Raw genomic sequence first — 24,506 nt, 5'->3', positions numbered from 1 at the left:
ACAATTGATTCAAACTTAATGTAAACCACTCCAAACTATTTTTTTGCAGAAAATACAACTTCAACAACAGAATGATCAATGCTGAATATCTGACTTTATGGTTTCTTCTCCAAACCCCTAAAACTTTAACCTTAGACTGTCTACGTTCGACCTCACCTTATTCCTAAGAGGTCTGTAAGGGGAGTGCATAAGCGCACCATTCTGCCTAAACATATCTGTCTTACTGTCCTATTGTCCTCATTTATCTGTACTTACTTTGCTTACATTTATATCTATACCTGCTATCTTGTACATGTTTGACAAACAAATAAAAAATACATCTGATTCTCTAGGTAAAACCAGCAGCTCAAGAAAGGTTGGGACAGTCAGCTTTGCATGATACAGCAGCCATAAACCTAGGACAAGCTAGGTTAAATCAGATGTGATATAGGAGAAAGTACTACAATGACCAGGGATTCTCATGGGTATCAATTATTGTATAAGGGGGTATGATAATGGTGGTGGTGGTGATAGGACTGGATGTAAAGATTGCCTTCCCTGTGGCAGTATCATTTACTTAAAGCTTTACTTATGTATTCTATCCCATTACAATCTAAGTGACGGTCAGTGGCTTATATGATATACTATACTATAGGAATATTAAAACATCCATATGAAGTCTTAAAATACGGGGAACAATTTACTAAAACAAAATGACATAAAATATTAAGTCCAGCCAAACCAAGATAAAATAACAATAATGTAAAAATAAAGATAGAAACCTGTCTGATCTCTTCTAGGGATAAAGTTATATAATTTAGCCAAACCAGATCTTCCAAAGTAAAAACTAACAAGCCTTCAAAGTGCACTTCACTTTTCCTCTTGCCTTAAATGGCCAATGCTAAGTCATGATTCATAGGTCAGAGATCCACAAGCATTCAAAGGAACTTCTCTTTGTGAACCAGGTAGATCCTTGGGATCTCTAGGGGATAAAATGGTGGAAGCACTGCCTAGAATATGAGTGTAGAAAGACAAAAAGGTTTTTTTGGGGGGTCTTTCTACAAAACAAAGAGTACAAGCTCATGTTCAGATCTATATCGTATCATATATAGGTAGTCCTCAACCAACAACCACAATTTTATATTGCTAAGTGAGACATTTATTAATTGGGTTTTGGCCCATTTTATGACTTTTCTGGCCACATTTCTTAAGTGAATCATTACAGTTGTTAAATTAGTAACATTGTTAAGTAAATCTGGCTTCTTCGTTGACTTTGCTGGTCAGAAGTTCATAAAAGATGATCAGATAACACCCAGACACTGCAACTGTCATAAATAAGCATTTGAATTATGATCAAGAAGCCATAAAGATATTGCAATGGTCATAAATGTGAAAACGATTATGTCACTTTTTTCAGTGTCATAACTTTAAATGGTCGCTAAATGAACTGTTGTAAGTTAAGGACTACCTGTATATTAAAATATACATGGTATATTAAGATGCTTGACTTCCGCAATGGTCGTGCACAGACCAGATGTCATCCAAACACTTTGTTTAATAGTTTCCCATCCCCCGTTATGAAAGGATGGACAGGAAGACCTTCTGCCTGACCACTACAATTGAGCAGGAGATATACAAGCACAGCCAGTTGTACAAACAGGCTGAAGAACAGCTTTTATCCATGGGATGTCAGATTGCAAAATAACATCATAAGTATTGTAATTTTCAGACTATAAGACACATCTTTTTCTTCCCTAAAAGAGGCTGAAAATTTGGGCGTACTGTACTTTGAACGTAGCTTTTTTTTTAATCCCCCAGAAGCTTTTTTCCCAGCCTCAACTAGGCACTAACGATGTTCCCAGCTCTTACTGGCTTGCAAGCTCTTTCATCGTTACTTTCTCCGAATAAGGTTTTTTTTTAAACCCTAACCTAACCAGAGGATAAAATAATGTACTGAAGCTGACCAGACTAAGGACGCTAGCCAGATGGATATCTGGTAGGCAGATTTCCCTCCATATTTTCCTCCCCCGAAACTAAGGTGCGCCTTAGAACTTCGGTGTGTCTTATACTCCTAAAAATACGCTATGTAGTATGATAGACTTGCAGGGTTAGCACAATGTGCAATATGTTCATATGGGTGCAATATATTATAATGTAATGTTATGCACGTATATCTATAGAGGATTTTGCGTTTGTTAACATTATTTACTGGATTAGGGATTTTCTTTCTTTCACTGGGAGATATATTTGTGTTGGACGGGGTACACTAAGGGAAGCTCATTGTACACAATAAAGGTTTGAATTGATAAAGTACGAACTCTGTTAACTTGATCCATAATCTCCTGGTGCCTTGGAGATCCTAGGAGAATAATAATAATAATAATAATAATAATAATAATAATAATAATAATAATAATAATAATAATAATAAAATTAGATTTGTATGGCGCCGCTCTCCGAAAACTCAGGGCGGCTCATGACAACAATAAGAACAATGTTACAATGGAAAACAAATCTAATATTAAAAAAACAGTTAAAAAACCCCATCACTTAAAAAACCATGCAACACATAAACGCATACAATACATAAAATGTAAAAGCCTGGGGGAGGTGTCTCAGTTCCCCCATGCCTGGCGATACAGGTGGGTCTTAAGTAATTTGTGAAAGACAAGGAGGGTGGGTGCAGTTCTAACCTCTGGGGGGGAGTTGATTCCAGAGGGCCGGGGCCGCCACAGAGAAGGCTCTTCCCCTGGGGCCCGCCAAACGGCATTGTTTAGTCGACGGGACCCGGAAAAGGCCAACTCTGTGGGACCTTATCGGCCGCTGGGATTCATGGGGTAGAAGGCGGTTCCGGAGGTATTCTGGTCCAATGCCATGTAGGGCTTTAAAGGTCATTACCAACACTTCAAATTGTGACTGGAAACTGATCGGCAGCCTGTGCAGATCAAAAATGAGAAAAGAATTACTGCATTCCACTTTAAAGGAGTCAGTGGTACAGTGCCTGCCCTAAAGAAGTCTTGCCTGAACCAACCATTGCTATTTTAAGAAATGTTGAGAAGGTGGTGGAGCCCCATTTATAGATTGTCCCCAAAATGAATTATGTGGACCACTTTCAGTCAGAATGAGCACGGGATGTATATATATAGAATTAGTTGCTCAGGTTGATTATTTTCATTGGGCCTGAATGGAGGAATACAGCAGTGGTTTGCTATCAGTACAGTCTAGATATACAAACTGATAGCAGTGGCGGCAAGAGGCTCGGCTCCCCTGCCCCAGACGCTTCTGCGCGCGAACTGGTAGTGATGGGATTTGCAACCCATTACTGAATACAACCCTCGCAATCCCAACAAGGCACCACATTAATATTTGATATCATTGATCATGGTATCCTCTTGCACCTCCTGCAACCAATAGGAATTGGGACATTGGGCTTCAGTTGTTCCCGATTTAACTGATAAGTAATTCATAGGTTCAGAGTGAGATCTCATCTGTTTCAAATTTCTTCATAGGCTGGGCCAGAATGCTGTGAAAGTCCTGACTCAATGCTTGAAGACAGTTGAGATCTCTGAGGCAAAATAGGCGGAAGCTTAATTCCAGTAAGGCCAAGTTGCTGTATGCACAGGATTATCTGGCAGTTCTGATGATCACTCTTCACGGAGTGGTATTCTAATCTAACTGTTCTTAGACAGGCAGATAAAAACCTTGGCCAAGTCGTTTGGCGGGACCCAAGGGAAGAGCCTTCTCTGTGGCGGCCCCAGCCCTCTGGAACCAACTCCCCCCAGAGATTTATTATTTAGATTTGTATGCCGCCCCTCTCCGCAGACTCGATTAGATTAGAATAGTTCCCACCCTTCTTGCCTTTCGTAAGCTTCTTAAAACCCACCTCTGCCGCCAGGCATGGGGGAACTGAGATACCCTTTTCCCCTAGGCCTTTACAATTTTATGCATAGTATGTCTGTATGTATGTTTGGTTTTATAATAAGGGTTTTAAAGTGTTTTAATATTGGATTGTCACATGTTGTTTTTACCACTGTTGTTAGCCGCCCCGAGTCTACGGAGAGGGGCGGCATACAAATCCAATCAATCAATCAATCAATCAATCAATCAATCAATCAATAAGGGCATCTTTGCCCAAATCTGCCTAGTGGATTGGAAGAGAGTGGTCCACCAACACTGCTTGTCTGATGACTATTGTATGTTTGGATAGCATCAGTGTGGTCCACCTGGGACAGTATTTCAAGAAAAATCAGAAGCTGCAAAATTTAATACTTCATGTGATTGAAAATGAGGGCTGCCACAAATATGTAACACCTGTTCTATGTTATGTGCATTGATGCCAATAAATTTCTGGGTGGAATTAAAAATGCTAATTTTAATATGGCTTGGTACTTAGCAAATTGTGGGACTAAAAAAATGACAAATCTGATTCACCCAACATTTAATATTTACCAACATTTTCTGGCAGTTCCCTAATTATGTGAGGTCAACAGAGCAAGGACTTACAAGAAAAGCTTTCCAGCTGCAGCCCATATACTTTAGAAGAGCCTCTTTTTGAGGTTTAATTAGCATACCGATTAATTGTTTTGCAGAAATTAGTAAACAACTTTCTTCCAGAGGACATTCAAGGATTGAAAAGTGCCTGATAACTGCACCTTTTGCATTTTGCATTTGTTCTTGTTTTAACATTTTATTTTTGTTGCTGTTTTTTTGTGTTGCTCTGTGTAAAAAAGCCAAAGTCCAATGTAAATTAAAGTAATATATGAATACACAAAATAAATGCATCCATCCACCCACTGCATATATATATATATATTTAGGAAAGGGTCTGAATGAATTAATTCTACAGCGATTATAATATATATGAATCTACTCATAAATGGAATGCTTATTAGTTAGACTATTATTATGTGCATATTATATACAGAATGAAGGAATGCGGTAGGCAACCAAAATTAATCAAGGAGGTTTCCATGATGCATTTGGAATTACCGTATTTTTCGGAGTATAAGACGCACTCCCCGCCTCCAAAAAGAGGTTGAAAATTTGGCTGTTTTATACTGCTATTGTAGCTTTTTTGAAGCTTTTTCCAGCCCTAATGAGGCACTTGGGAGTGAAGCGATCTTCCCGGCTTTGCCTGCTTTTTCTCATTGAGGGCCCCCCTCGATAATCAGCTGTGCTTTAGAAGCTGTTTTTCAACCCTAGCGAGGCACTAGTAAGTGAAGTGATCTATGTTTCACCTGCCTTTCTCACTGCTTCTCTCTCTGACGATCAGCTGTGCCTTAGAAGAGGTTTTTCATCCCCAGCCAGTGGATAAAAAGTTTGCCCTCACACTCAAAACCGCTCAAAGCTGACCAGACTAAAGAAGCTAGCCAAATGAATCCTTGGTAGGCAGATTTTCCCCCCTATTATCCTCCCCAAACACTAAGGTGTATCTTATACTCTGGTGTGTCTAGTACTCTGAAAAATACAGTAGGTATTTTCTTTTTTCTTGTCTCTAAATTTTTGCTATATGACAGCAGTGACTTTAAAAGACTACCAAGAGGAGAAAAAAATCTAAAATAAAGAAAACAACATGGTGCTTTTTCTTTTGTTATAGGCATCTTTTCAAACACCCTTGAATAATTCTCTGTGTTACCATTTTGCAGCAAATATGTAAATTATAGCTAAACCACATTGATGGTACAATTTAACTGGACAATCTTGAAACAAAACGGAAACAGGGTCTTTTTCTATTTGTTCAAGGTCTGTCCATTTTACAATGTGTATAAAGCACACTTATGGAAAGGAATAGAAAAAAACTTTCAGCTGTTATCTTAGAAAATGTGCCTTTCAGTTTATCCCTTGTATAACCAGGGCTTTATCAGGTAAACCCAAAAAGGAAGACGAGTTTTGGACGTTCAGTGCTTAACTCAGTAAAACAGATATATTTTGCTAATATAGAGCAAGGCTGATTTAGGAAATATCCCCACATGTCTTGAAAGGAGAACATTTCCTTTAACTTAGATATGAAGGACAAGTAACACCTTCATACAACATTTAATTGAGAAAACAATAGACTTTACAATCAGTATAATTATTATCCACATTCATAATCATATGCATTTGTAGAGATAATGCATTTTCATGTCACTCACAGTATAATAATTTATGCTAGAACTGTTCAGTGCCATTCCTTCACCTGAGAGGATATCTATTGCTTTTATGACTAGTACTGGGAACTGATTGTGCTTCTAGAGAAATACTAACTTCTGCAAAATGTCTCTAGAGATTCTCAATCATCCAGGTCATGATTGTCTCAATGGTGCTGTTTTCAAAGAGACAACAGGACTTTCTGGTTTTTCCTTGGAAATGTTTTGCTTTTCAACCAAGAAGCTTCTTCAACTCTGACTGGATGATGGAGAATGGAAGGATTTATACTCCTTGCAGACAATTGGTAATTTACATTCTTTTAGCAGCTCATTAGGGCCACCTCCAAGAAGGCTCCACACCCATTTGCACCACTCAAGTGACCCTACTGACACAGATTAAACCTCCAGTTGGTATAAATCCTTCCATTTCCCACTGTCCAGTCAAAGCTGTAGAAGCTTCCTGGATGAGAAGTGAAATGACTTCAAAGAAATCTAGAAAGCCCAGTTGCCTCTTGAAAAAGCACCTTTGGAACTGACTTTTGCAAGTAACAATTTAAACTGCCCAGATCAGTGTTACCTCTAATTTTTTTCGGTGTGAGCAGAAAAGTATAATGTCTGAGCGGCACATTTCCATGCCTGGGTGTGGATCAGTTAGAAACAAAAGGGGGTCACGTGACCTCAGGACATACAGCAACGGTCATAAAAATGAAACAGCAGCAAAGTTTTGATCCTCTGATCATCGGGCTGCTGCTAAGGTCCTAAGTGTGAAAAAGGGGCATAAGTCACTTTTTTCAGGGCCGTTGCGACTTTGAATGGTAAGTAAATGAACCAATGAGGCCAATGTTTCTATCTCCTCAGTAAGACAGTTATTAAGTGAGTTCTGCTTCACTTTACCACCTTTCTTGCCACAGTCGTTAAGTGAATCCCTGCAGCTGCTGGAACATACCAAAAGATATTCACATAACCCTGTGACATGGCCACCATCATAACTAACTTGTCAAGTGTCCAAAGTTTGATCCAATAACCCCTTTATTTTTCTAACAAAATCCTTTCTTCCTAGAAGGAAGAATAGAAAGAATAAAATGGAAAAGGGGATTAAAAGGGGATACAAAAAAAGAAAAAAGAAAAGGGTTTGGTTCAAAGTTCTGCTCAGATTGAAGAAATTGGAGTTTGAGAAGGGTTGATGAAGCTTAGAGTATCGTTTTGCTTGCTCTTTTTTAAACTTCTATTTTTCTATTTAGATATATGAATTTAGGAATTGCTGATCTGTTTTAATAAAGTTAACCAAAATTATGACCAAAAACAACGAAAGACAAAGAACATTTAGCTACAGAATTAGAATTGGAAATTACTGAAAGAACTAAATACTTAGGAATTAACATGTCATCTAAATGCATTACCATAAAACAGGATAATTACGATTTGTTAATAAACAAAACAAAATCACAATTAGAAGGCTGGGCCAAACTTCCAATTTCATTACTGGGAAGAATCGCAACAATCAAAATGTCCATACTACCTAAATTTCTATATCTTTTTCAAACAATTCCAATTAAATTAGAAGGAACCTTCTTTAAAAATCTAGAAAAATTAATATCTAAATTTGTATGGCAAGGCAGAAAAGCAAGAATTAGACTTAAATGGATCCAAGACAGTCCAAAGCAAGTGGGACTAGGCTTACCCGACTTCAGAATATATTACCAAGTAGCAGTTTTAGCATGGGTCAAAGAATAGATACAACTCAAGAATATAAGACTGTTAGCTTTGGAGGACCATGACATAAAGACTGGTTGGCATAGTTTTATTTGGGACAATAAGGCCACTACACATTCCTACTTCAAACAACATTTGATTAGAAGGTCGTTATTAGACACCTGGAATATAATTAGGAAACAACACTATACCAAAGTACCACTATGGTTCTCAAGTATGGAGGCATTAACCTTCCCAAATACAATAAGCATAGGGGAAATGTTAAAATATTCACAAGTACTAGATAACAACGAAGCGGTGGAAGTGATGTGCTGGTGCCTGGAGGATGTTGGGGCCTGGATGGGTGTCAACAGACTCAAACTCAACCATGATAAGATGGAGTGGCTGTGGGTTTTGCCTCCCAGGGACAATTCCATCTGTCCGTCCATTACCCTGGGGTGGGGGGAATCACTGACCCCCCAGGGTGATGGATGGGCATCCTCCTCGATCCACAACTCACAATAGAGAAACATATTTCAGCTGTGGCGAGGGGGGCGTTTGTCCAGGTTCGCCTGGTGCACCAGTTGCAGCCCTATTTGGACCAGGAGTCACTGCTCACAGTCACTCATGCCCTCATCACCTCGAAACTCGACTACTGTAACGCTCTCTACATGGGGCTACCTTTGAAAAATGTTCGGAAACTTCAGATCGTGCAGAATGCAGCTGCGAGAACAATCATGGGTTTTCCCAAATATGCCCATGTTACACCAACACTCCGCAGTCTGCATTGGTTGCCGATCAGTTTCCGATCACAATTCAAAGTGTTGGTTATGACCTATAAAGCCCTTCATGGCACCGGACCAGATTATCTCAGGGACCGCCTTCTGCTGCACGAATCCCAGCAACCAGTTAGGTCCCACAGAGTGGATCTTCTCCGGGTCCCGTCAACTAAAGAATGTCGCTTGGCAAGACCAAGGGGAAAAGCCTTCTCTGTGGTGGCCCCGGCCCTCTGGAACCAATTCCCCCCAGAGATTAGAATTGCCCCCATCCTCCTTGCCTTTCGTAAGCTGCTTAAAACCCACCTCTGTCATCAGGCATGGGGGAATTGAGACCCTCTTCCCCCTAGGCCTTTACAATTCTATGCATGGTATGTATGTATGTATGTTTGGTTCTTTTATATTAATGGGACTACTATTGTACACTGCTTTATTGTTGCTGTTAGCCACCCCGAGTCTCCGGAGACGGGCGGCATACAAATCCAAGAAAGAAAGAAAGAAAGAAAGAAAGAAAGAAAGAAAGAAAGAAAGAAAGAAAGAAAGAAAGAAAGAAAGAAAGAAAGAAAGAAAGAAAGAAAGAAAGAAAGAAAGAAAGAAAGAAAGAAAGAAAGAAAGAAAGAAAGAAACATGAAACCACTAATACAATTAAAAGAGTAAGGAATTAAAATAGACTGGTGGCCCTATAACCAAATAAAATCCAGATTACGGGTAGACAAAGAAAAATATGGAATCCAGAAAAGTGACCTACCATTAGACAAAATTTTATTAGGCCCAAATAAAAAAGCAATTACCAATACATATAAACTATTGCTAGAACACCAAAATCTAGAAGAAATTGTCAAAGGCAATATGATAGCCTGGGCTAAATATATTGGACATTCCATTCACTTGGATCAAAGCGAAAAATGTGGCACACCAACTATAAAATGACCAGATCCACCTCTTATAAAGAAAACGCAATCAAAATGTTTTACAGGTGGCACATGCCCCCAGCTAGGCTAGGCAAGATGTATGCTAACCTCAAACCCAATTGTTGGAGATGTGGAGAGAAACACGGCTCCTACTTCCATATGTGGTGGACCTATGCGCAAATTAAGGGAATTTGGCACAAACTTTAAAAATGGATAAAAGAAATAATCAATATTAAATTAGAAACCGGAAATATTTTTATTTGGTATTATTGAAAAAAATATGAAAAAAGAACAATATTATTTGACCCAACACCTAATAACAGCAACGAGAATAACCATAGCCCAATTTTGGAAAAACGAATCAATGCCTAACGATCGAAGTTTAATTAAAAAAATGCTGGACTGCACAGAAGCAGACAAATTAACATTGGAGCTAAAAGAGCAAGAAAATACAAAATACTACTGGATTTGGAAAGATTTCTATATGTGGTTGAATAAAAGAACAAATACTAGTAGTGCTGCGTGATAAGGAAATAAATTAAACCAAAAATGGTCAAAGACCTACCATATTTATATAAGTTATAGAGTAAGAAATTAAAACCTAGTATTATAAATTATATACTACAGATAAAACCAATGGTTACAATACCGTAAAAGAATATAAAAGGAGGCTGTCGATGAGTCAGCCAAAGGGGGGGAGGGGATGTATATTGTATTTTTGTCTTTTTGTATATGATCTGTGTGTTTGTATTGTCTATATGTAAATAAAAATTATTATTTTAAAAAAAGAAAATACTGCATTTTATTCATGGAAAATTAGATGGTACATTGTATTGTTTGAATGTATGTTGAGAGAAAAAACAAAATTGCCCCCCCCCCCAAAAGTCCTTCCACCCTCTTTCCCTCCATTCATTTCATTCTTCCTCCTTCCATCTCTCCTTCCTTCCTCCCTCCATCTCTCCCTTCATCTCTCCTTCCTTCCTTCCTCTCCACTTCTCTTTCCCTCCCTCTCTTTCCCTTTTCTTTCTTTTTCTCTCTTTATTTTCCCTCTCTCTCATTTTCTCCTTCCAGGTCTCTCTCATTCCTGCGTCCTCTCCCTCTCTCCCTCCTTCACTCTCTCATTTGTTTATCTCTCCTCTCTTGTGTGTCCAATCACACTTGGCCAATAAAGAAATAAAGGAAGGATCCTCCTGGAGCAGATTCCATTGGCTCCAAAACGGGGGGGGGGGGGGGGGAGAGAGAGAGAGACCCAGCCATGTTGGAGGGAACCGGGGTGGGGAAGGGACGTGCTGCCAGGCAATCAGCCCTAGCCCCTCCCACCTTTTCATCCTCCCTCTCCGAAGCTCCGTCCTCCCTCTCCAACCCCCACCCCTGTCTCCGAAGTTTCACAACTCCTCCCATTGTCTCAGCACTCACAATGGACATCTCACATCTCTTTTGACTGCCAGATTCTCCATTTCAAAATGCGGCGGGGGGGGGGGGTGTCAATCTTCCAGGCCCTACTTTAAACCCCCTCAGGAGGCTTTTGAGACTCCTTCACAGCTGGTTGCTGTCAGCAGCTTTGCTGGCCGTCACAGGTCTCGACGTCAGGAGGCCCCTGCTGCTCTGACTGCCGTGCTCACCTTGTGCCATGGGGAGGGGGGCATGCAAGCCCCTTGCCTCCACCCGCCTCCCGCTTCCACCACCTTGCTGCCTGAGTCCGTTTACAAGGGGCTGGTGGAAGACCCGATGTCGTTTTTGCTAAAGGTGGGGGGGGGGGAGAGGTAAAAGCGACATCGGATCTTCCACCAGCCCCTTGTAAACGGGCTCAGGCAGCAGGGCGGTGGAAGACGGAGGCGTGGAGGCAGGGGCTTGCATGCAATCCCCACCTGGCAACAGGGGCCACGCTGACGTCAAGGCCAACGGGGAAGCGGCACGCAGTGACAGAGCCGGAGAAAGCCGGGCGGGGCTTAGAGCCCACGGGGCGCCGGGTCCATCGCACTGGCATGGAAAACTCTGGGCTGAGCTTGTTTTTCCCTGCGCCCCAGCATGCTGCGCGCGGTTAGAGGGAACATTGGCCCGGATCCTTTCTTTGCCCTATACGTGATCTCTGAATCATTTAAAGATCATATTGTGCCCTATTAAGCATTTCGTTCTCTTGAAGCAACAAAATACATTACCATGTAACAGGCAACCATTGCTTTGTAAACAAAAGGAATGATAATTGATTCACTGTGAGGTGAATATACATTTGTAGGGATGCCAAGTTTCCTTTAGAACAAGTACTTCATGGCGATTCCAGAATCCAGACTCAATTAGCGTAGTGATATACATTTGCTCATATAGTGTTGTCTGCATTAAATCTTTACACCTCACCGTTTTAAAATACAGTGTTAACTTCACATGCTTAGTGAGAAGCAATCAGAGCAGAAAAAAAGGCCAGAAACATCTACAAAGAAAAGTTCCATGATATAAAGTTGGAGAAAAAGCATTTAAAGTGGCCTTTTCTTACCCACAAGCTCAGCCATAAGTTCAACAATGCACTCATCTCCCAAGGCCCAAGGACGTTTACCATTGAAATGACCATGGACACCTCTGAAAGAAAGAACAGATGGAAATATATTAAGCAAGGATACTATAATACACATTGTACATATGAAAGGTAACCCTCCAGATTACTTGAGAAACTGCCAATGCAGTGGATCCTGTTGATCAAGAAAGTCTAGGTGGTGGGATCCTTTTCTGCTACAGTCTGCCCTATGGGGCATCATCCTCTTTGAGGTGCAATCTACACCCAGCCTTTGGCTCTGTTAATTGGCCTGAGGCCCTGATAGAGGCATTTTATACTGGAAATGGATAATGGATAGATAAGACTCTTATCGCTATCCATGAGTATTTTGCTCTGCATCTTGTCATCTTTGTTTACCTTAGTTATAAACTGTCCAGAATTGCCTATGATAAGATGGGTGGCATTGAAACAAAGAAATGTATTACTATTATTCCTATTGTTGTTTGAAATGCAACAGAGAATGTATCAACATTTATCTAATAGTGTTTTGTGCTGCATTGTTTGCGGATTTTTTAATGTTACTTTTCAGTATTACAAACAGAGTCCAAGTAACCACGGTGATGGAGAAGCAAGAGCAAATATAGCCATTAAGCCATAGAAAAAGACAGGAGAGAGAAGGAAAGGTGCCTTTTAATTTTCCAGGCATTCTAATGACTCTCTTTATCTCAATCTCACATAAGGCTGAGAATGAAAAGTAGTAACCCAAATTTTGTCTGCAAAATTATCAGCTGCCCTTGTTACCAAGCCACAAAATTAGCATCATTTATTCTCTCCAACCCATGGGCAAAGTGAAACATCTAAGAAGTTTGGGCCTCTGTCTATCAGGATAGTTCTCCCCAAGAAAAGATCCAATTTATTTATTTATTTATTCAATTAATTAATTAATTAGTTTATTAGATTTGCATTTACCAGCCACACTGAATTTAAAAATGAGCCAATGAGAAAGCTCTTGGCCCTCCAACTGCTCCATTCTAAATCTCTCCTCCCTCCCTCCCTCCTTGATCATCCTTCCCAAGATATACACAGAGACATGAGATGGGAACAGAAACACACATGAATGGTAACATATTCACCCATCTGCTTATACTCTTTTTCACCCATGCAGAAGCAACATATAAGTGCTTACACAACACACACCAATATACACATAAACACATATGGACAAAATGGCACAGGTGTAACATATTTCTTCATGAAACAGAAGAAAATACAAACGTCTTTCAAGACCATGGTTAGTAAGGCAATCGGAAAGAATTCCAGAAATTATACTTTCTTGACCATTGTGATTCAAGATAGACAAAAGCTTCTGGTTAGGAAACAAAATATTTGAACAGTTCTTGTCTCCTGTAGAAATCTTCAGAATCGGACATAGTAAATGTTTTTTAAAAATATGGAATTCCTAACACTTAGCATGTTGGATATTGGTACCTGGGAATATAAATTGAAATATAAAGATTTACAGCACAAACAGGACCAGATGTATTCAGGTAAAAATTTGAGAAATCAACTTGATGAACCTTTTATTATTGGTTTGGTGCTAAATCTGTAATCTAGATCCATGAACCCCTTTTTCTGGTCTGGGAATAGTATCTGATTTTCAAAAAGTGAGCTGGATTTTAAGTGTAGTGCGTCATGATAAAACTGAGCATGATTTTATTTCGATTACTTTTAATTTAATTAAAAATAGTCATTGCCCTCCACTTTTATATATAGTATTTCAAGCTTTTATTCTTTTGAAGTTCTGTGGAGGCTGGGCTTCTGGTCTTTAATTCAGGACACAAATTTTGTACAAAGCATTGCAAAGCCTCAAATCTCTACTGGCAAAATCCAGAGATTATGTATAAAACACAAAGGAATTGGGATATTTTTTCCTCCCCTTAGGGCAGAACTCTGGCAAGAATGATGGGAGAACAAACACACAAAAAGATGAATAAAGTAATATTTTATTAAGGTCAGATTGAGTCCTAAAGTAACAGACAGTACTAACAGTTAGAAATTTCAGACGATCATATTCCCCCAACTTTTACATTGATTTTTTTTCTGGTTAAAACTAATGATCTCGATGTCAGACACATGTATAGATGACATACTTTCTCTCAAGTATCAGTGGAGGAGATTGACAGCCAAATCACACACTAGAACAGAGGTCCCCAACCGCCGGTCCGCGGACCGGGACCGGGCCGTTGGGGCTTTTCAGCCGGTCCGCGGCGCCAGCGCCCCCTCGGCCTTTCCGCACCACCAGCGGCGCTCCCCCCGCCAGCCAGCCAAGCCCCGCGCCCGCCGGAACCGGCTCCTCGCTCTCCCCCCGCCGCCCGCCGCGTTTGCAGGAGGTGGGGAGGGTTGGGCGGCCCGCCAAGGCCAGGAGGGACGCCGCTGCCCCCCCCCTTCCCTCTCTCCGCCCGCCGCTGCGCCTCCTTGACGCCGAGAGGAAATGCCGGCAAAGGCTTTCCTCAGCGGAGGCCGGCGAAGGTGATATTGAATGTCGGGGGAGAACGGGCGGTTGCACGCGCTCCCTATCTCCCTGCTAGCCCACTCGGAATATTCAAAATAAGAAAAACCTTTGCCGGCGAAGGCTTTTCTTATTTTGAATATTCCGAGTGGGCTAGCAGGGGGATAGGGAGCGCGTGCAACTGCCCGTTCTCCCCCGACATTCAATATCACCTTCGCCGGCCCCGCCTCTCCTGCAAACCCCCTTGCTGAGAGCCCGGGGCGAAAGTGCTCTCGCAAAGGTGAGGCGGGCAGGGTGTGCGCGCGTCATCGCTGAGAAGAACGGAGAGAGAACGAGAGTGAGTGAGAGCAACAGACAGCAAGATAGAGAGAAAGTGAGAAAGAGAGAGTGAGAAAGGGGGGGAGAGAAAGAGATAGCAAGAGAGAGAACAAGAGAGAGAAAGAGCGTGAGAAAGAAAACAAGAAAGAGTGAGAGAGAGAGAAAGCAAAAGAGACAGAAAGAAAACAAGAGAGAGAAAGTGAGAAGAAGAGAGAGAAAGAGGGGGAGAGAGAGAGAAAGAGAGAGGGGGGAGAGAGAGAAAGAGAGGGAGAGGGAGAAAGAGAGAGGGAGAGGGGGGAGAGATAGCAAGAGAGGGAGAGAGGGAAAGGGGGAGAGAGGGGGGAGAGAAAGAGAGAGGGAGAGAGAGAGGAGATAAAGGAAGAGGAGAGAAAGGAAGAGAAAGAAAGAAAGAGGGATAGAAAGAGAGAGAGAGTGAGAGATGCTCAGTGAGCCTTTCTTTGAAGTTGCCTTTCTTTCTTTCTCTTTCTTGCTTTCTTTCTTGCTCTTTTTCTTTCTCTCTTTTACCTTCCCTTCCTCTATTTCTTCTTTTCTTTCTCCTTCCTACCTTCTTCCCTTACTCTCCCCTTTCATAAGTTTCCTTGCTTCCTTCCTCTGTTCCTGTCCCTTCCCCCTTTCTTTCTTTCTTTCTTTCCTTCCTTTCCTCCCTCCATTTCTTGCTTTCCTTTTCCTTCCTCCCTTCTTTCCTCCCTCATTCCCTTCTTTCACTCCTTCCTCTCTTACTCTCCCCTTTCACACCTTTCCTTGCTTCCTTTGCACCCTTCTTTTGTTCCTGTCCCTTCCCTCTTTCCTTCCTTCCTTCCCACCCTCCGTCCATTCATTCACCCATTCCTCTCTTGATCGCCCCTTTTACGGCGCCGCTGACAGCTAGCTCCCCCCCCCCCCCACCGGGCCATGGAAAACTGGTCTAGCTTAAAGCCGGTCCCTGGTGCAAAAAAGGTTGGGGACCTCTGCACTAGAATATGCAATTTTAGCTATGTTCTGCAATAGAATTAGCTACAGCTATTTCACATGAAGAACATCATAATTAAATCAAGCTATACTTCAGAAAGAGAATCCAATCCCTCTGTTAAGATGTCTAAATCAATGTTCACCCATGTGTAACTCTGCATAGGATTAAAAAGCTATTAGTATTATCGATAGTTAGAAGAGCATCTTTCAGAACATGAAGAAATACCCTTGGTGTTGAAAATGTATGTGGTCAGATAGATAATTATAGAAGAACCATCAAGAAAAAACTAGCATTAAAAAGTTGAGCAGTTGGGAGAACACAAAAGGGTAGAAATTCTCAGTGTATGTCAGAGAATAGGAAAATGCTATGGGAGTGCTGCTTACTCATAATGGTGTGCAATGTAGCAGAATCTCAAATAACGCCAGTGACTTGGATAAATAGGGACATGGAGGTTGACATCCATGAGATCTACATAAGTCAAGAAATCCCCCTCCCTGATCCCAGCTAAGATGGAATGGAGGGAGTGCATCTTAAACCTCCTGTAAACAAGATATTGGTTTAGTCCCGTGATGGCGAACTTATGGCACACATACCAAAGGTGGCATGTGGAGCCAATATCTGAGAGTACGCAAGGCAATGCCTTATGTCAGCTGTAGCACACATGCACACACTAGCCAGCTGATTTTTGACTTGGGGAAGCTGTTTCATTCTCCAGAGGCTTCTGGGCAAACCGGAAGTCCATTTTTTCAGGTTTGCCATTTTGGCTGTTTTTTCACCGTCCCAGGCTTCAGTGAGGCCTGTGCACATGCATGGGGATGGTAGGATTGTGTGCATGCCTCCCCCTTCCTAATTACCTTCCCAGGGATTTAAGAAATAGTGATCCCTCAGTCATGAAACATTTACAAATTCAAAGAAATATGGAGAATGTATGCACAGATTTGCAAGGCCAGATAAATCCATAAATTTAATTTTGTAGAAGGAGAGCATACTCAGAGAATACTGTTTTTGTTCCCTCAATAAACCATTGTTTTTATAGGTCTATCCAATGGCCTCATATAATTCGCCCATCTGACCTCACTAATCATATCTGTTGCTATATCCAATGAATTACTTTGCTGCATCTAAACATAGATGGCATAGTCCTTGGAGAGGTGCGGCAAACAAATCTAATAAATTATTATTATTATTATTATTTATTAATTATTATTAATTATTATTAATAATATTTATTATTAATAATAATATTTATTATTATTATTATTATTAATAATAATAATAATAATAATAATAATAATAGTAATAATGGGGTGGAATTCACAGTGGAGTGGAATATAACTTGTTATTCGAGAAGTACTCCAGCTTTTCACTTTAATGCTTTTTAATATAAGAGAAAAATATGAAGCAATGTCTTACAATGAATTTCTGTCACATCTTTTAAGAACCCACAGGCCAATCCAGTCAGGGTAGTCAAGAAAAGAGAAAAGAAAACTATCGGAAAATACTCCGAAAGTAGACAAGGAATTTTTTTATACTTAAAAAAGCACTTTCACTGATTTTTCTCAATTTGCTTGTCGGGAAAATTTGGTGATGTGAGCAGGGAGTTAAACCGAGCCAGACTTTAAGTGCAGAAATAAAATTTTACAGAAAAAGCAACATTCTCCGACAGCAATTAACACTTAATATTGGTGTGATTGCTTTTAAAGTTAATTTTAGTCCTTCTTTTTGCTGCAGAAAATTTCCGCCTACTTCCATTATTAAACAAACTTTCCTGATATTTTGTGGTCTTCCCCACAAAAACCCCCTGCTTAGTTACAGTGCTCTTTCCAGCACCATTCCCTAAATTTCAAATTTAAAAGAAGAAAACTGATTGTATTATTAACAAACCGAGATTCATTTTCCAAATGATCATCCTACACAGAAGTGGGGGTGGAAGAGAAGAAAGGTTATTTTACAGCACTTGTACAAACCATGTATTACGTTATGTCACTGTAGTAGAAACCAATCTAAAAATCAAAGGGAAGGAGGTCTGAGTTATTAACTTATTTGTATCCAGAATATGTAAAAGCATCTTTTCAGAAGCCACGTTCAAATAGCATCTTGGCCCGCAAAAATCAATATCATTGAGTTCAGAGGAATTTTAGTCAAAACAGTAATACTTAACCTTGGCGATTTTAAGAAGTGTGGACTTTCGAGAATTGAAGTCCCAGCACATCTGGCAGGGAAATTCTGGAAGATGAAGTCTATAGATATTAAATTTACCAAGGCTGTGAAACACTGCTCTAGAAATTTTAAAAAGAATAACATAAGCTGGTTGTAAAGACAACCCCCTTCAGTCCTGTGCAGAAGATTCTTCTGCATGTTGCTTCCTTGCAATTGTCTTCCAAATTTACATCACTGCTATTAATATCTAATTCATAGGGGCAGACCAAATTGTATGAGTTCTTTATATCTGATGGAGGCAAATTATAGACCTGGATTTTCAGATGTTTTGGCTATGGCACGAAAAGAAGATCAAGGAAAGCACCTCCGTCAGGAATAGGGATATTTTGGGTAAATAAAAGCCATGTAAACCTTTTACGGATGTATGAAATAATAGTTTTTATGTGTTTTCAGCATCAAACAGCAGGAAACTATATGCTGAAAATGTTCCCCAGGCCCTCTCTATGTCCAGCATGACATTAATACACCGAGAATAATTTAAAAGACGGTGAACTAGATCTTCAGAATAACGTTTTATGTTAAATTCTTTGTTTTCTTGTTAGCTTTATAGTTATCCCACAAATAAATGCAGACAACTGAAAGAAAACTTAATTCCAAATACTTCAAACTTTATAAGATAATGTATGAGTTAAAACGGTGGAAAAATAATAGGATGAAATGGCAGTTAAAGGCTATTCTTTATATTTCCCCCTCTTTTTTGTCTTTGCTTTGAATTATCTGGTGAAATCCATTTCCACCCACTTGAAATTGTACCTCACAATTTCAAAACTATTTTTTCCAAATTATCATGACAATGTAGTTAGTATGAGCCAAGAACAACAGAATTTTCTTTTTTTTGAAAGAACAAAATATGAATATTCAAAGCATAATACAAAATGACAAGAAAGTGCTAATTACTTTTATATTGTACATATTTAGATGGAACCTTTAGTTTTCATTTGTGTGTGTGCGTGAGAGAGAGACAGAGAGAAAGAAAGGGAGAGGGAAAGGAAGAGCAAGAGAATACTAATACATGGTATTTAAGGCATAATATTGGAATATTTTATTGAAATCACGTTAGCCCAAGGTTTTTGCTGATAGCACAAAGTATTTTACATTTCGATTGTGAAAGCATGGTTTTCTGCAAAAGACAATTTATATCTCCACACACTATGTCACCTTACTCCTAAGTCTAATAAGCACTGGTGGTAACATTTTCTAAGGGTAATTTTGTTCTTGACATTCCACTCTTAGAATTTCAGAAAATAATATATAATTTTCTGATGTAATTACTACAATTATTCTGATTGAATTATAAGAGTGAACCATTAAATTAGTATTAGCTGCACAAAGGTATATTAAATAGAATTAATACAATTGCTTGAATAGGGATTTAAAAAGTTCAAGTCCTCTAGCTGCTATTGAACTACAACTCCCAACATTCCATTCCATTGGTCATGTTGGCTAGAGATGAGGGGAAATGTTTAGCATCATCTGGGGGACCAAAGATTCCTGATCCCCAAATGTAGATTATTGGTCATTTGTAATCAAATATCTTATTGTATACCCATATGGCTTATATTGAGTCATATTGAGACTCATAGCTCAATACCAGCTTTCATAAGTCCCGGATGTACTTCATATAATTTATATTTATTCTTTCAGCTCTATAACCTTTACAACCAAAACTGAAATGAGGCTCCCTTGGAAACTAAGACAATCCTGAATAAATATGAATTAATTCATACTACTATAACTCATATATACTTGATTTTTATAACATTCAGTTGGGCAAAACTGTGCATCATAGAGAAACAAAGTTTGAACCAATCTATCTCAAAAGAGCAAATTGTAGAATTTACTCCAAATACCATGACCTATAACTTCTGTGGGATTTAAATCTGCTGCCCTGCCATAGTCAATCATAATCAGGTGATTGTCATTTCCAATACTCACTACTGGTTTCCTACAAAAAAAGTCAATGAGGAAACCAGTAGGAAGACAGAAGTCTCTCCCATTTATGCCCACTCGTGGTCATTTCTCTCTCTCTTTGTTTAAGAAATAAAATATCTCTGAAACAATGACCCAGTAGGTTATGAGGTTGCTAGTATACTACTAAATATCTCTTTCCTTTAAGCTTTAATTGGTCAAAACAGTGCGCCATAGTATAAAACATTTTGAATCAATGTACATCAAATGGGCTAATTTGCAGAATGCGTCCAAAATCCAAGACTATGATTCTTGTAGAGTAAAATGTGGCAAATCACATAAAGCATAACATAAAATTATGATAAACCAGTTTGTGTCATAACAGAAATATCATAAAACATGATGATTGGTGTTACAAAAGGACACTTTTGTTTTTCTTATTAAATATTTATATATTAGGCTGTAATTATACTCAAAGCTATGGTTTTCCCAGTAGTAATGTATGGTTGTGAGAGTTGAACCACAAGGAGACCTGAGCATCAAAGAGTTGATGTTTTTGAACTGTAATGCTGGAGAAAACTCTTCAGAATCCCTTAGATTGCAAGGAGATCAAATCAGTCAATCCTAAGCATATTAAATATGAGTGTTTTCTGGAAGGACAGATATTGAAGCTGAAGCTCAAATATTTTGGCCACCTAATGTGAATAGAGAACTCATTGGAAAAGACCCTGATGCTGGGAAAGAGAAGGGGGCAGCAGAGGATGAGATAGTTAGATAGTTTAAACTGAGAAGAAAGCCCCAGTCCTCACCAGCACTGATGATGTTACTCAGTTTGGATAATAAAATGTCTATGAGAAAACAACCAAGCTCAGGCAGCACCAAGGACCCCTTTTTGGAAGATATGTTCCAATTATAGTAGAGACTGCTAAGAAAAACTAAATCCATCGTAATATTCAGCATCCCAGGGACACAATCCACCAAGAAGCATTTTCGATGCTTGGCTCCTGCTTCGCTGAAGCCACAATCTAAAAAACGTGAGGCAGAGAGTTGTAAGAGTTCTTTCACTACAGTTCTCAGACAAGCATAACATGAATAAGTATTATTTCTGCCTACCTGCCTCTTGCTTGCTAATTCAGTTGTTTCTTTTCCTGGCTGGGCAAAGCTAACAATATGTCATGCAGTTAGAGCCTTGTGATAGAAATAAGCTGTGCCACTTCTGCCTCAAATAAATGGTTTCATGGCTGTTAGTTTTCTTCTAAGTTAGCACAGAATGTTGTAACAGCACCGGGGATAGCAAGCTAAGAAACAGGAAAGGGCACCAAGGGCATTTCAATAATAACATCTGGCAACTATTGGGGGGGGGGGACTACAATGTTTTCTGTTTTTTTTCTTATCTTTGGCTATAGTTAATCAGTCGGAGTCAGACAAAAATTCATACTCTCAAAATAAGAACGATGCCAAACTAAGAGACCTACACTCGGTGTCCAAACACAAGGCCACTGCAGCGTCCCCCAGTCAAATGATGAAAATTGGGGCAATTAGCCGTCTGCCTATTCTTATGAACATAGAGATGTTGCAACTGTCCCCAGCCTCCAAGGCTTTTCGAGCCCAAAGTGGAAGCTTCCTAGGTTACAGAAGGTTTACATACACTGGTGGGCAGCATCTCCCAAGCTAATACCTATTTGGACCGGGAGTCACTACTCACAGTCACTCATGCCCTCATCACCTCGACGCTCGACTACTGTAACGCTCTCTACATGGGGCTACCTTTGAAAAGTGTTCGGAAACTTCAGATCATGCTGAATGCAGCTGCGAGAGCAATCATAGGCTTTCCAAAATATGCCCATGTTACTCCAACACTCCGCAGTCTGCATTGGTTGCCGATCAGTTTCCGGTCACAATTCAAAGGGTTGGTTATGACCTATAAAGCCCTTCATGGCACCGGACCAGATTACCTCAGGGACCGCCTTCTGCTGCACGAATCCCAGCGACCAGTTAGGTCCCACAGAGTGGGTCTTCTCTGGGTCCCGTCAACCAAACAATGTCGCTTGGTGGGACCCAGAGGAAGAGCCTTCTCTGTGGCGGCCCCGACCCTCTGGAACCAACTCCCCCCAGAGATTAGAATTGCCCCCACCCTCCTTGCCTTTCGTAAGCTGCTTAAAACCCACCTCTGCCGCCAGGCATGGGGGAAGTAAGGTACACTTTCCCCCTAGGCCTTTACAATTTTATGCATGGTATGTTTGTATGTATGACTGGTTTTTATATAATGGGTTTTTAACTGTTTTTTAGTGTTGGATTTTCTAGTGTTTTACTGCTGTTGTTAGCCACCCCGAGTCTGCGGAGAGGGGCAGCATATAAGTAAATAAATAAATAAATAAATAAATAAATAAATAAATAAACAAACAAACAAACAAACAAACAAATAATACCTCCTAGATCAGAGATGGCAAATGTTTTCAGCACTGAATGCCCAAATCTGAACACATATGCATATACATTCATGTGCGTGTGCCAGAGTCATGGAAACCCGAAAACCAGCTGGCTGGCGCGCATGTGCCTGGTTTTGTAGGGTTTTCCCACCTTTTTTCAGGCCATTTTTGAGGGCATTTTCAGGCTGCTTTCTGGGCCATTTTGGGGGCATTTTTGATCTTAAAAAGGGCCCTGAAAATGGCCCAAAGAACAAGTTGTTTTGGGGATTGAAACCAGCCTGGAAACGGGCTGGAAAACAGCCAATTCCTTGGCTGCTATTAGCCATTTTTTGGGCCATTTTCAGGCTGAGCTCTGGTACCCGTGAAGACCAGCTGACTGTGCACATGTGCACTCCAGAAACCAGAAGTTCAGTTGGCAATGGTGTGTGTAGCCACAGAAAGGGCTCTGCCTGCCATCTCTGGCATGTATGCCATGGTTCGCCATCATGGTCCTAGATCACAGCAGCTTTGCACCAGACTGAAGCCTGTGAATGATTGGTTTTTAAAGGAACTGGGGTTTTAGATTAGTTAGTTTAATTTTAAATTTGGATTTAGGACATTTTTTATTGTTCTTTATATGTTGTAAGCCGCCCCGAGTCTTCAGAGTGGGTTGGCATATAAATATATAAATATATAAATATACAAATATATAAATAAACAAACAAACAAACAAACAAACACACACACACACACACACACAATTCACAGGAGACTGCATCAAGCCTCTAAAAGCCTCCCCTATCCCTCTGAGGTATATCCGGACTTCTGGTAGGGTCACAGAGACAAGCTCCAAAAAAAGTGAAAATAAAAGATAGTAAGAACAGACTATGTAAACCAGAGTTCAAATTCTATTGAAAAGTGAACGTATCTCCATTTTTATGCACAAGCCATCCATTTCCCTCTAATTGAAAATCTAAATCATCATTTGTTCCTGAATCTCAGGCACAGGTTTTTAATGAATTCTGTTGAGCTTTTTAAAAATTATTTTGTTGCATTATGTTTTAAACTTGTATGCTGCCCAGAGTCATCTATTTGAGATGAGCAGCTACAATGATTTACTAAATTAATATATTGTATCTAAATTCAGTCTACAACACCATCATATATTAAAGGTTAGGGATAGTCCCCACACACTCAATGCTTGCCAAATACAGCTGAAAGTTATGCCACATTCAGAACAAGCTGATTTCTAAGGTCCCTTCCAAATCTATTATTCCACTTACAAAATTCTAATTCTCTGTCAGAACATTCCCAGCATTAAAAAAAATGAAATAAACGATGTCATACAACAATATTTATTAAAGATAAGTATTGTGGTTAGCTCTGTCCCAGCTCCTGCCCCAAGGAATGTGGAGATGGATGTGGGGGAAACATCCACATGCCACAAGCCTGTTTTGCTCCCGATAGAATCTGCCGACAAAGTCTCCTCTGACCAAGGAAGCGTAACTGACAGGGAAGAGGGGAGTTTGGCAGACAGCCCAGGAGGAGATCAATCTTCCTTATCATCCCTGGATTCTGAACAAGAACTTATGACAGACCCACACATGCGGAGAGTGATGCATAGAAGAGAACAACTGAAGGATTATTACAGGAGATAAGTGAGTCCACACCTGTGGTTGTGTGGGGCTGCTGTAATTAGTGCTACAGATAAAAAGAGCAGCATGCTGATTTAGCCTTGTGGAGGTTTATCTGATTCATAGTTTCGTTAAGATCATGGTTTTTCTGTTTCCCCGTTCAAGATTGTGTGTGGACTTTTTGGATTTTGGAATTTGGACTCAATTTCCCAGTTATTGGGTGAGAAATTGGATTGCATTTAACCTGTGCCTTGTGTGTACCAGAAAATCCCTTTGACATTTAAAAAGGGAGTTTTTTCTGCTTTTCTGTTGATAAAGACTTTTGGTTTTCTTTCTATCGTGTGGTGTGTGTCTTTTTGGACTAATTACCCTGTAATTATGGGCGGTTGGGACACGCCGGCAGAACAGTAAGACCAAAATGTGATCGACATTTACTTGCTTCTGTGGCTTATCTTCACAACAGCACTTTTTCTGCTTCAAATTGTAAAACAACAAACCACAATTCATTCAAAAGATGAAGAATAGCCAATCTCAAACTTTTCTTACTGTTTCTTAACTCAGAAGC

General features: G+C 40.0%; 1 protein-coding gene across 3 annotated transcripts in view; it reads right to left on the bottom strand.

Annotated features, from left to right (window-relative positions):
• KYNU (kynureninase) overlaps positions 1-24,506 on the bottom strand; it is a 150,618-nt gene that overhangs the window by 78,462 nt on the left and 47,650 nt on the right. For all 3 annotated transcript variants that reach the window (XM_070731466.1, XM_070731471.1, XM_070731458.1), the window contains one exon: positions 11,978-12,060. In XM_070731466.1, coding sequence (XP_070587567.1) covers positions 11,978-12,060 — 83 coding nt within the window. The remainder of the gene's footprint in view (positions 1-11,977; positions 12,061-24,506) is intronic.

Source organism: Erythrolamprus reginae, chromosome 1 (assembly GCF_031021105.1).
Source record: "Erythrolamprus reginae isolate rEryReg1 chromosome 1, rEryReg1.hap1, whole genome shotgun sequence".
NCBI classification, from domain to species: Eukaryota; Metazoa; Chordata; class Lepidosauria; order Squamata; family Dipsadidae; genus Erythrolamprus; species Erythrolamprus reginae.
The sequence above is the reverse complement of the archived record's forward strand: the minus strand, read 5'-3'. Positions and strand labels throughout refer to the sequence as shown.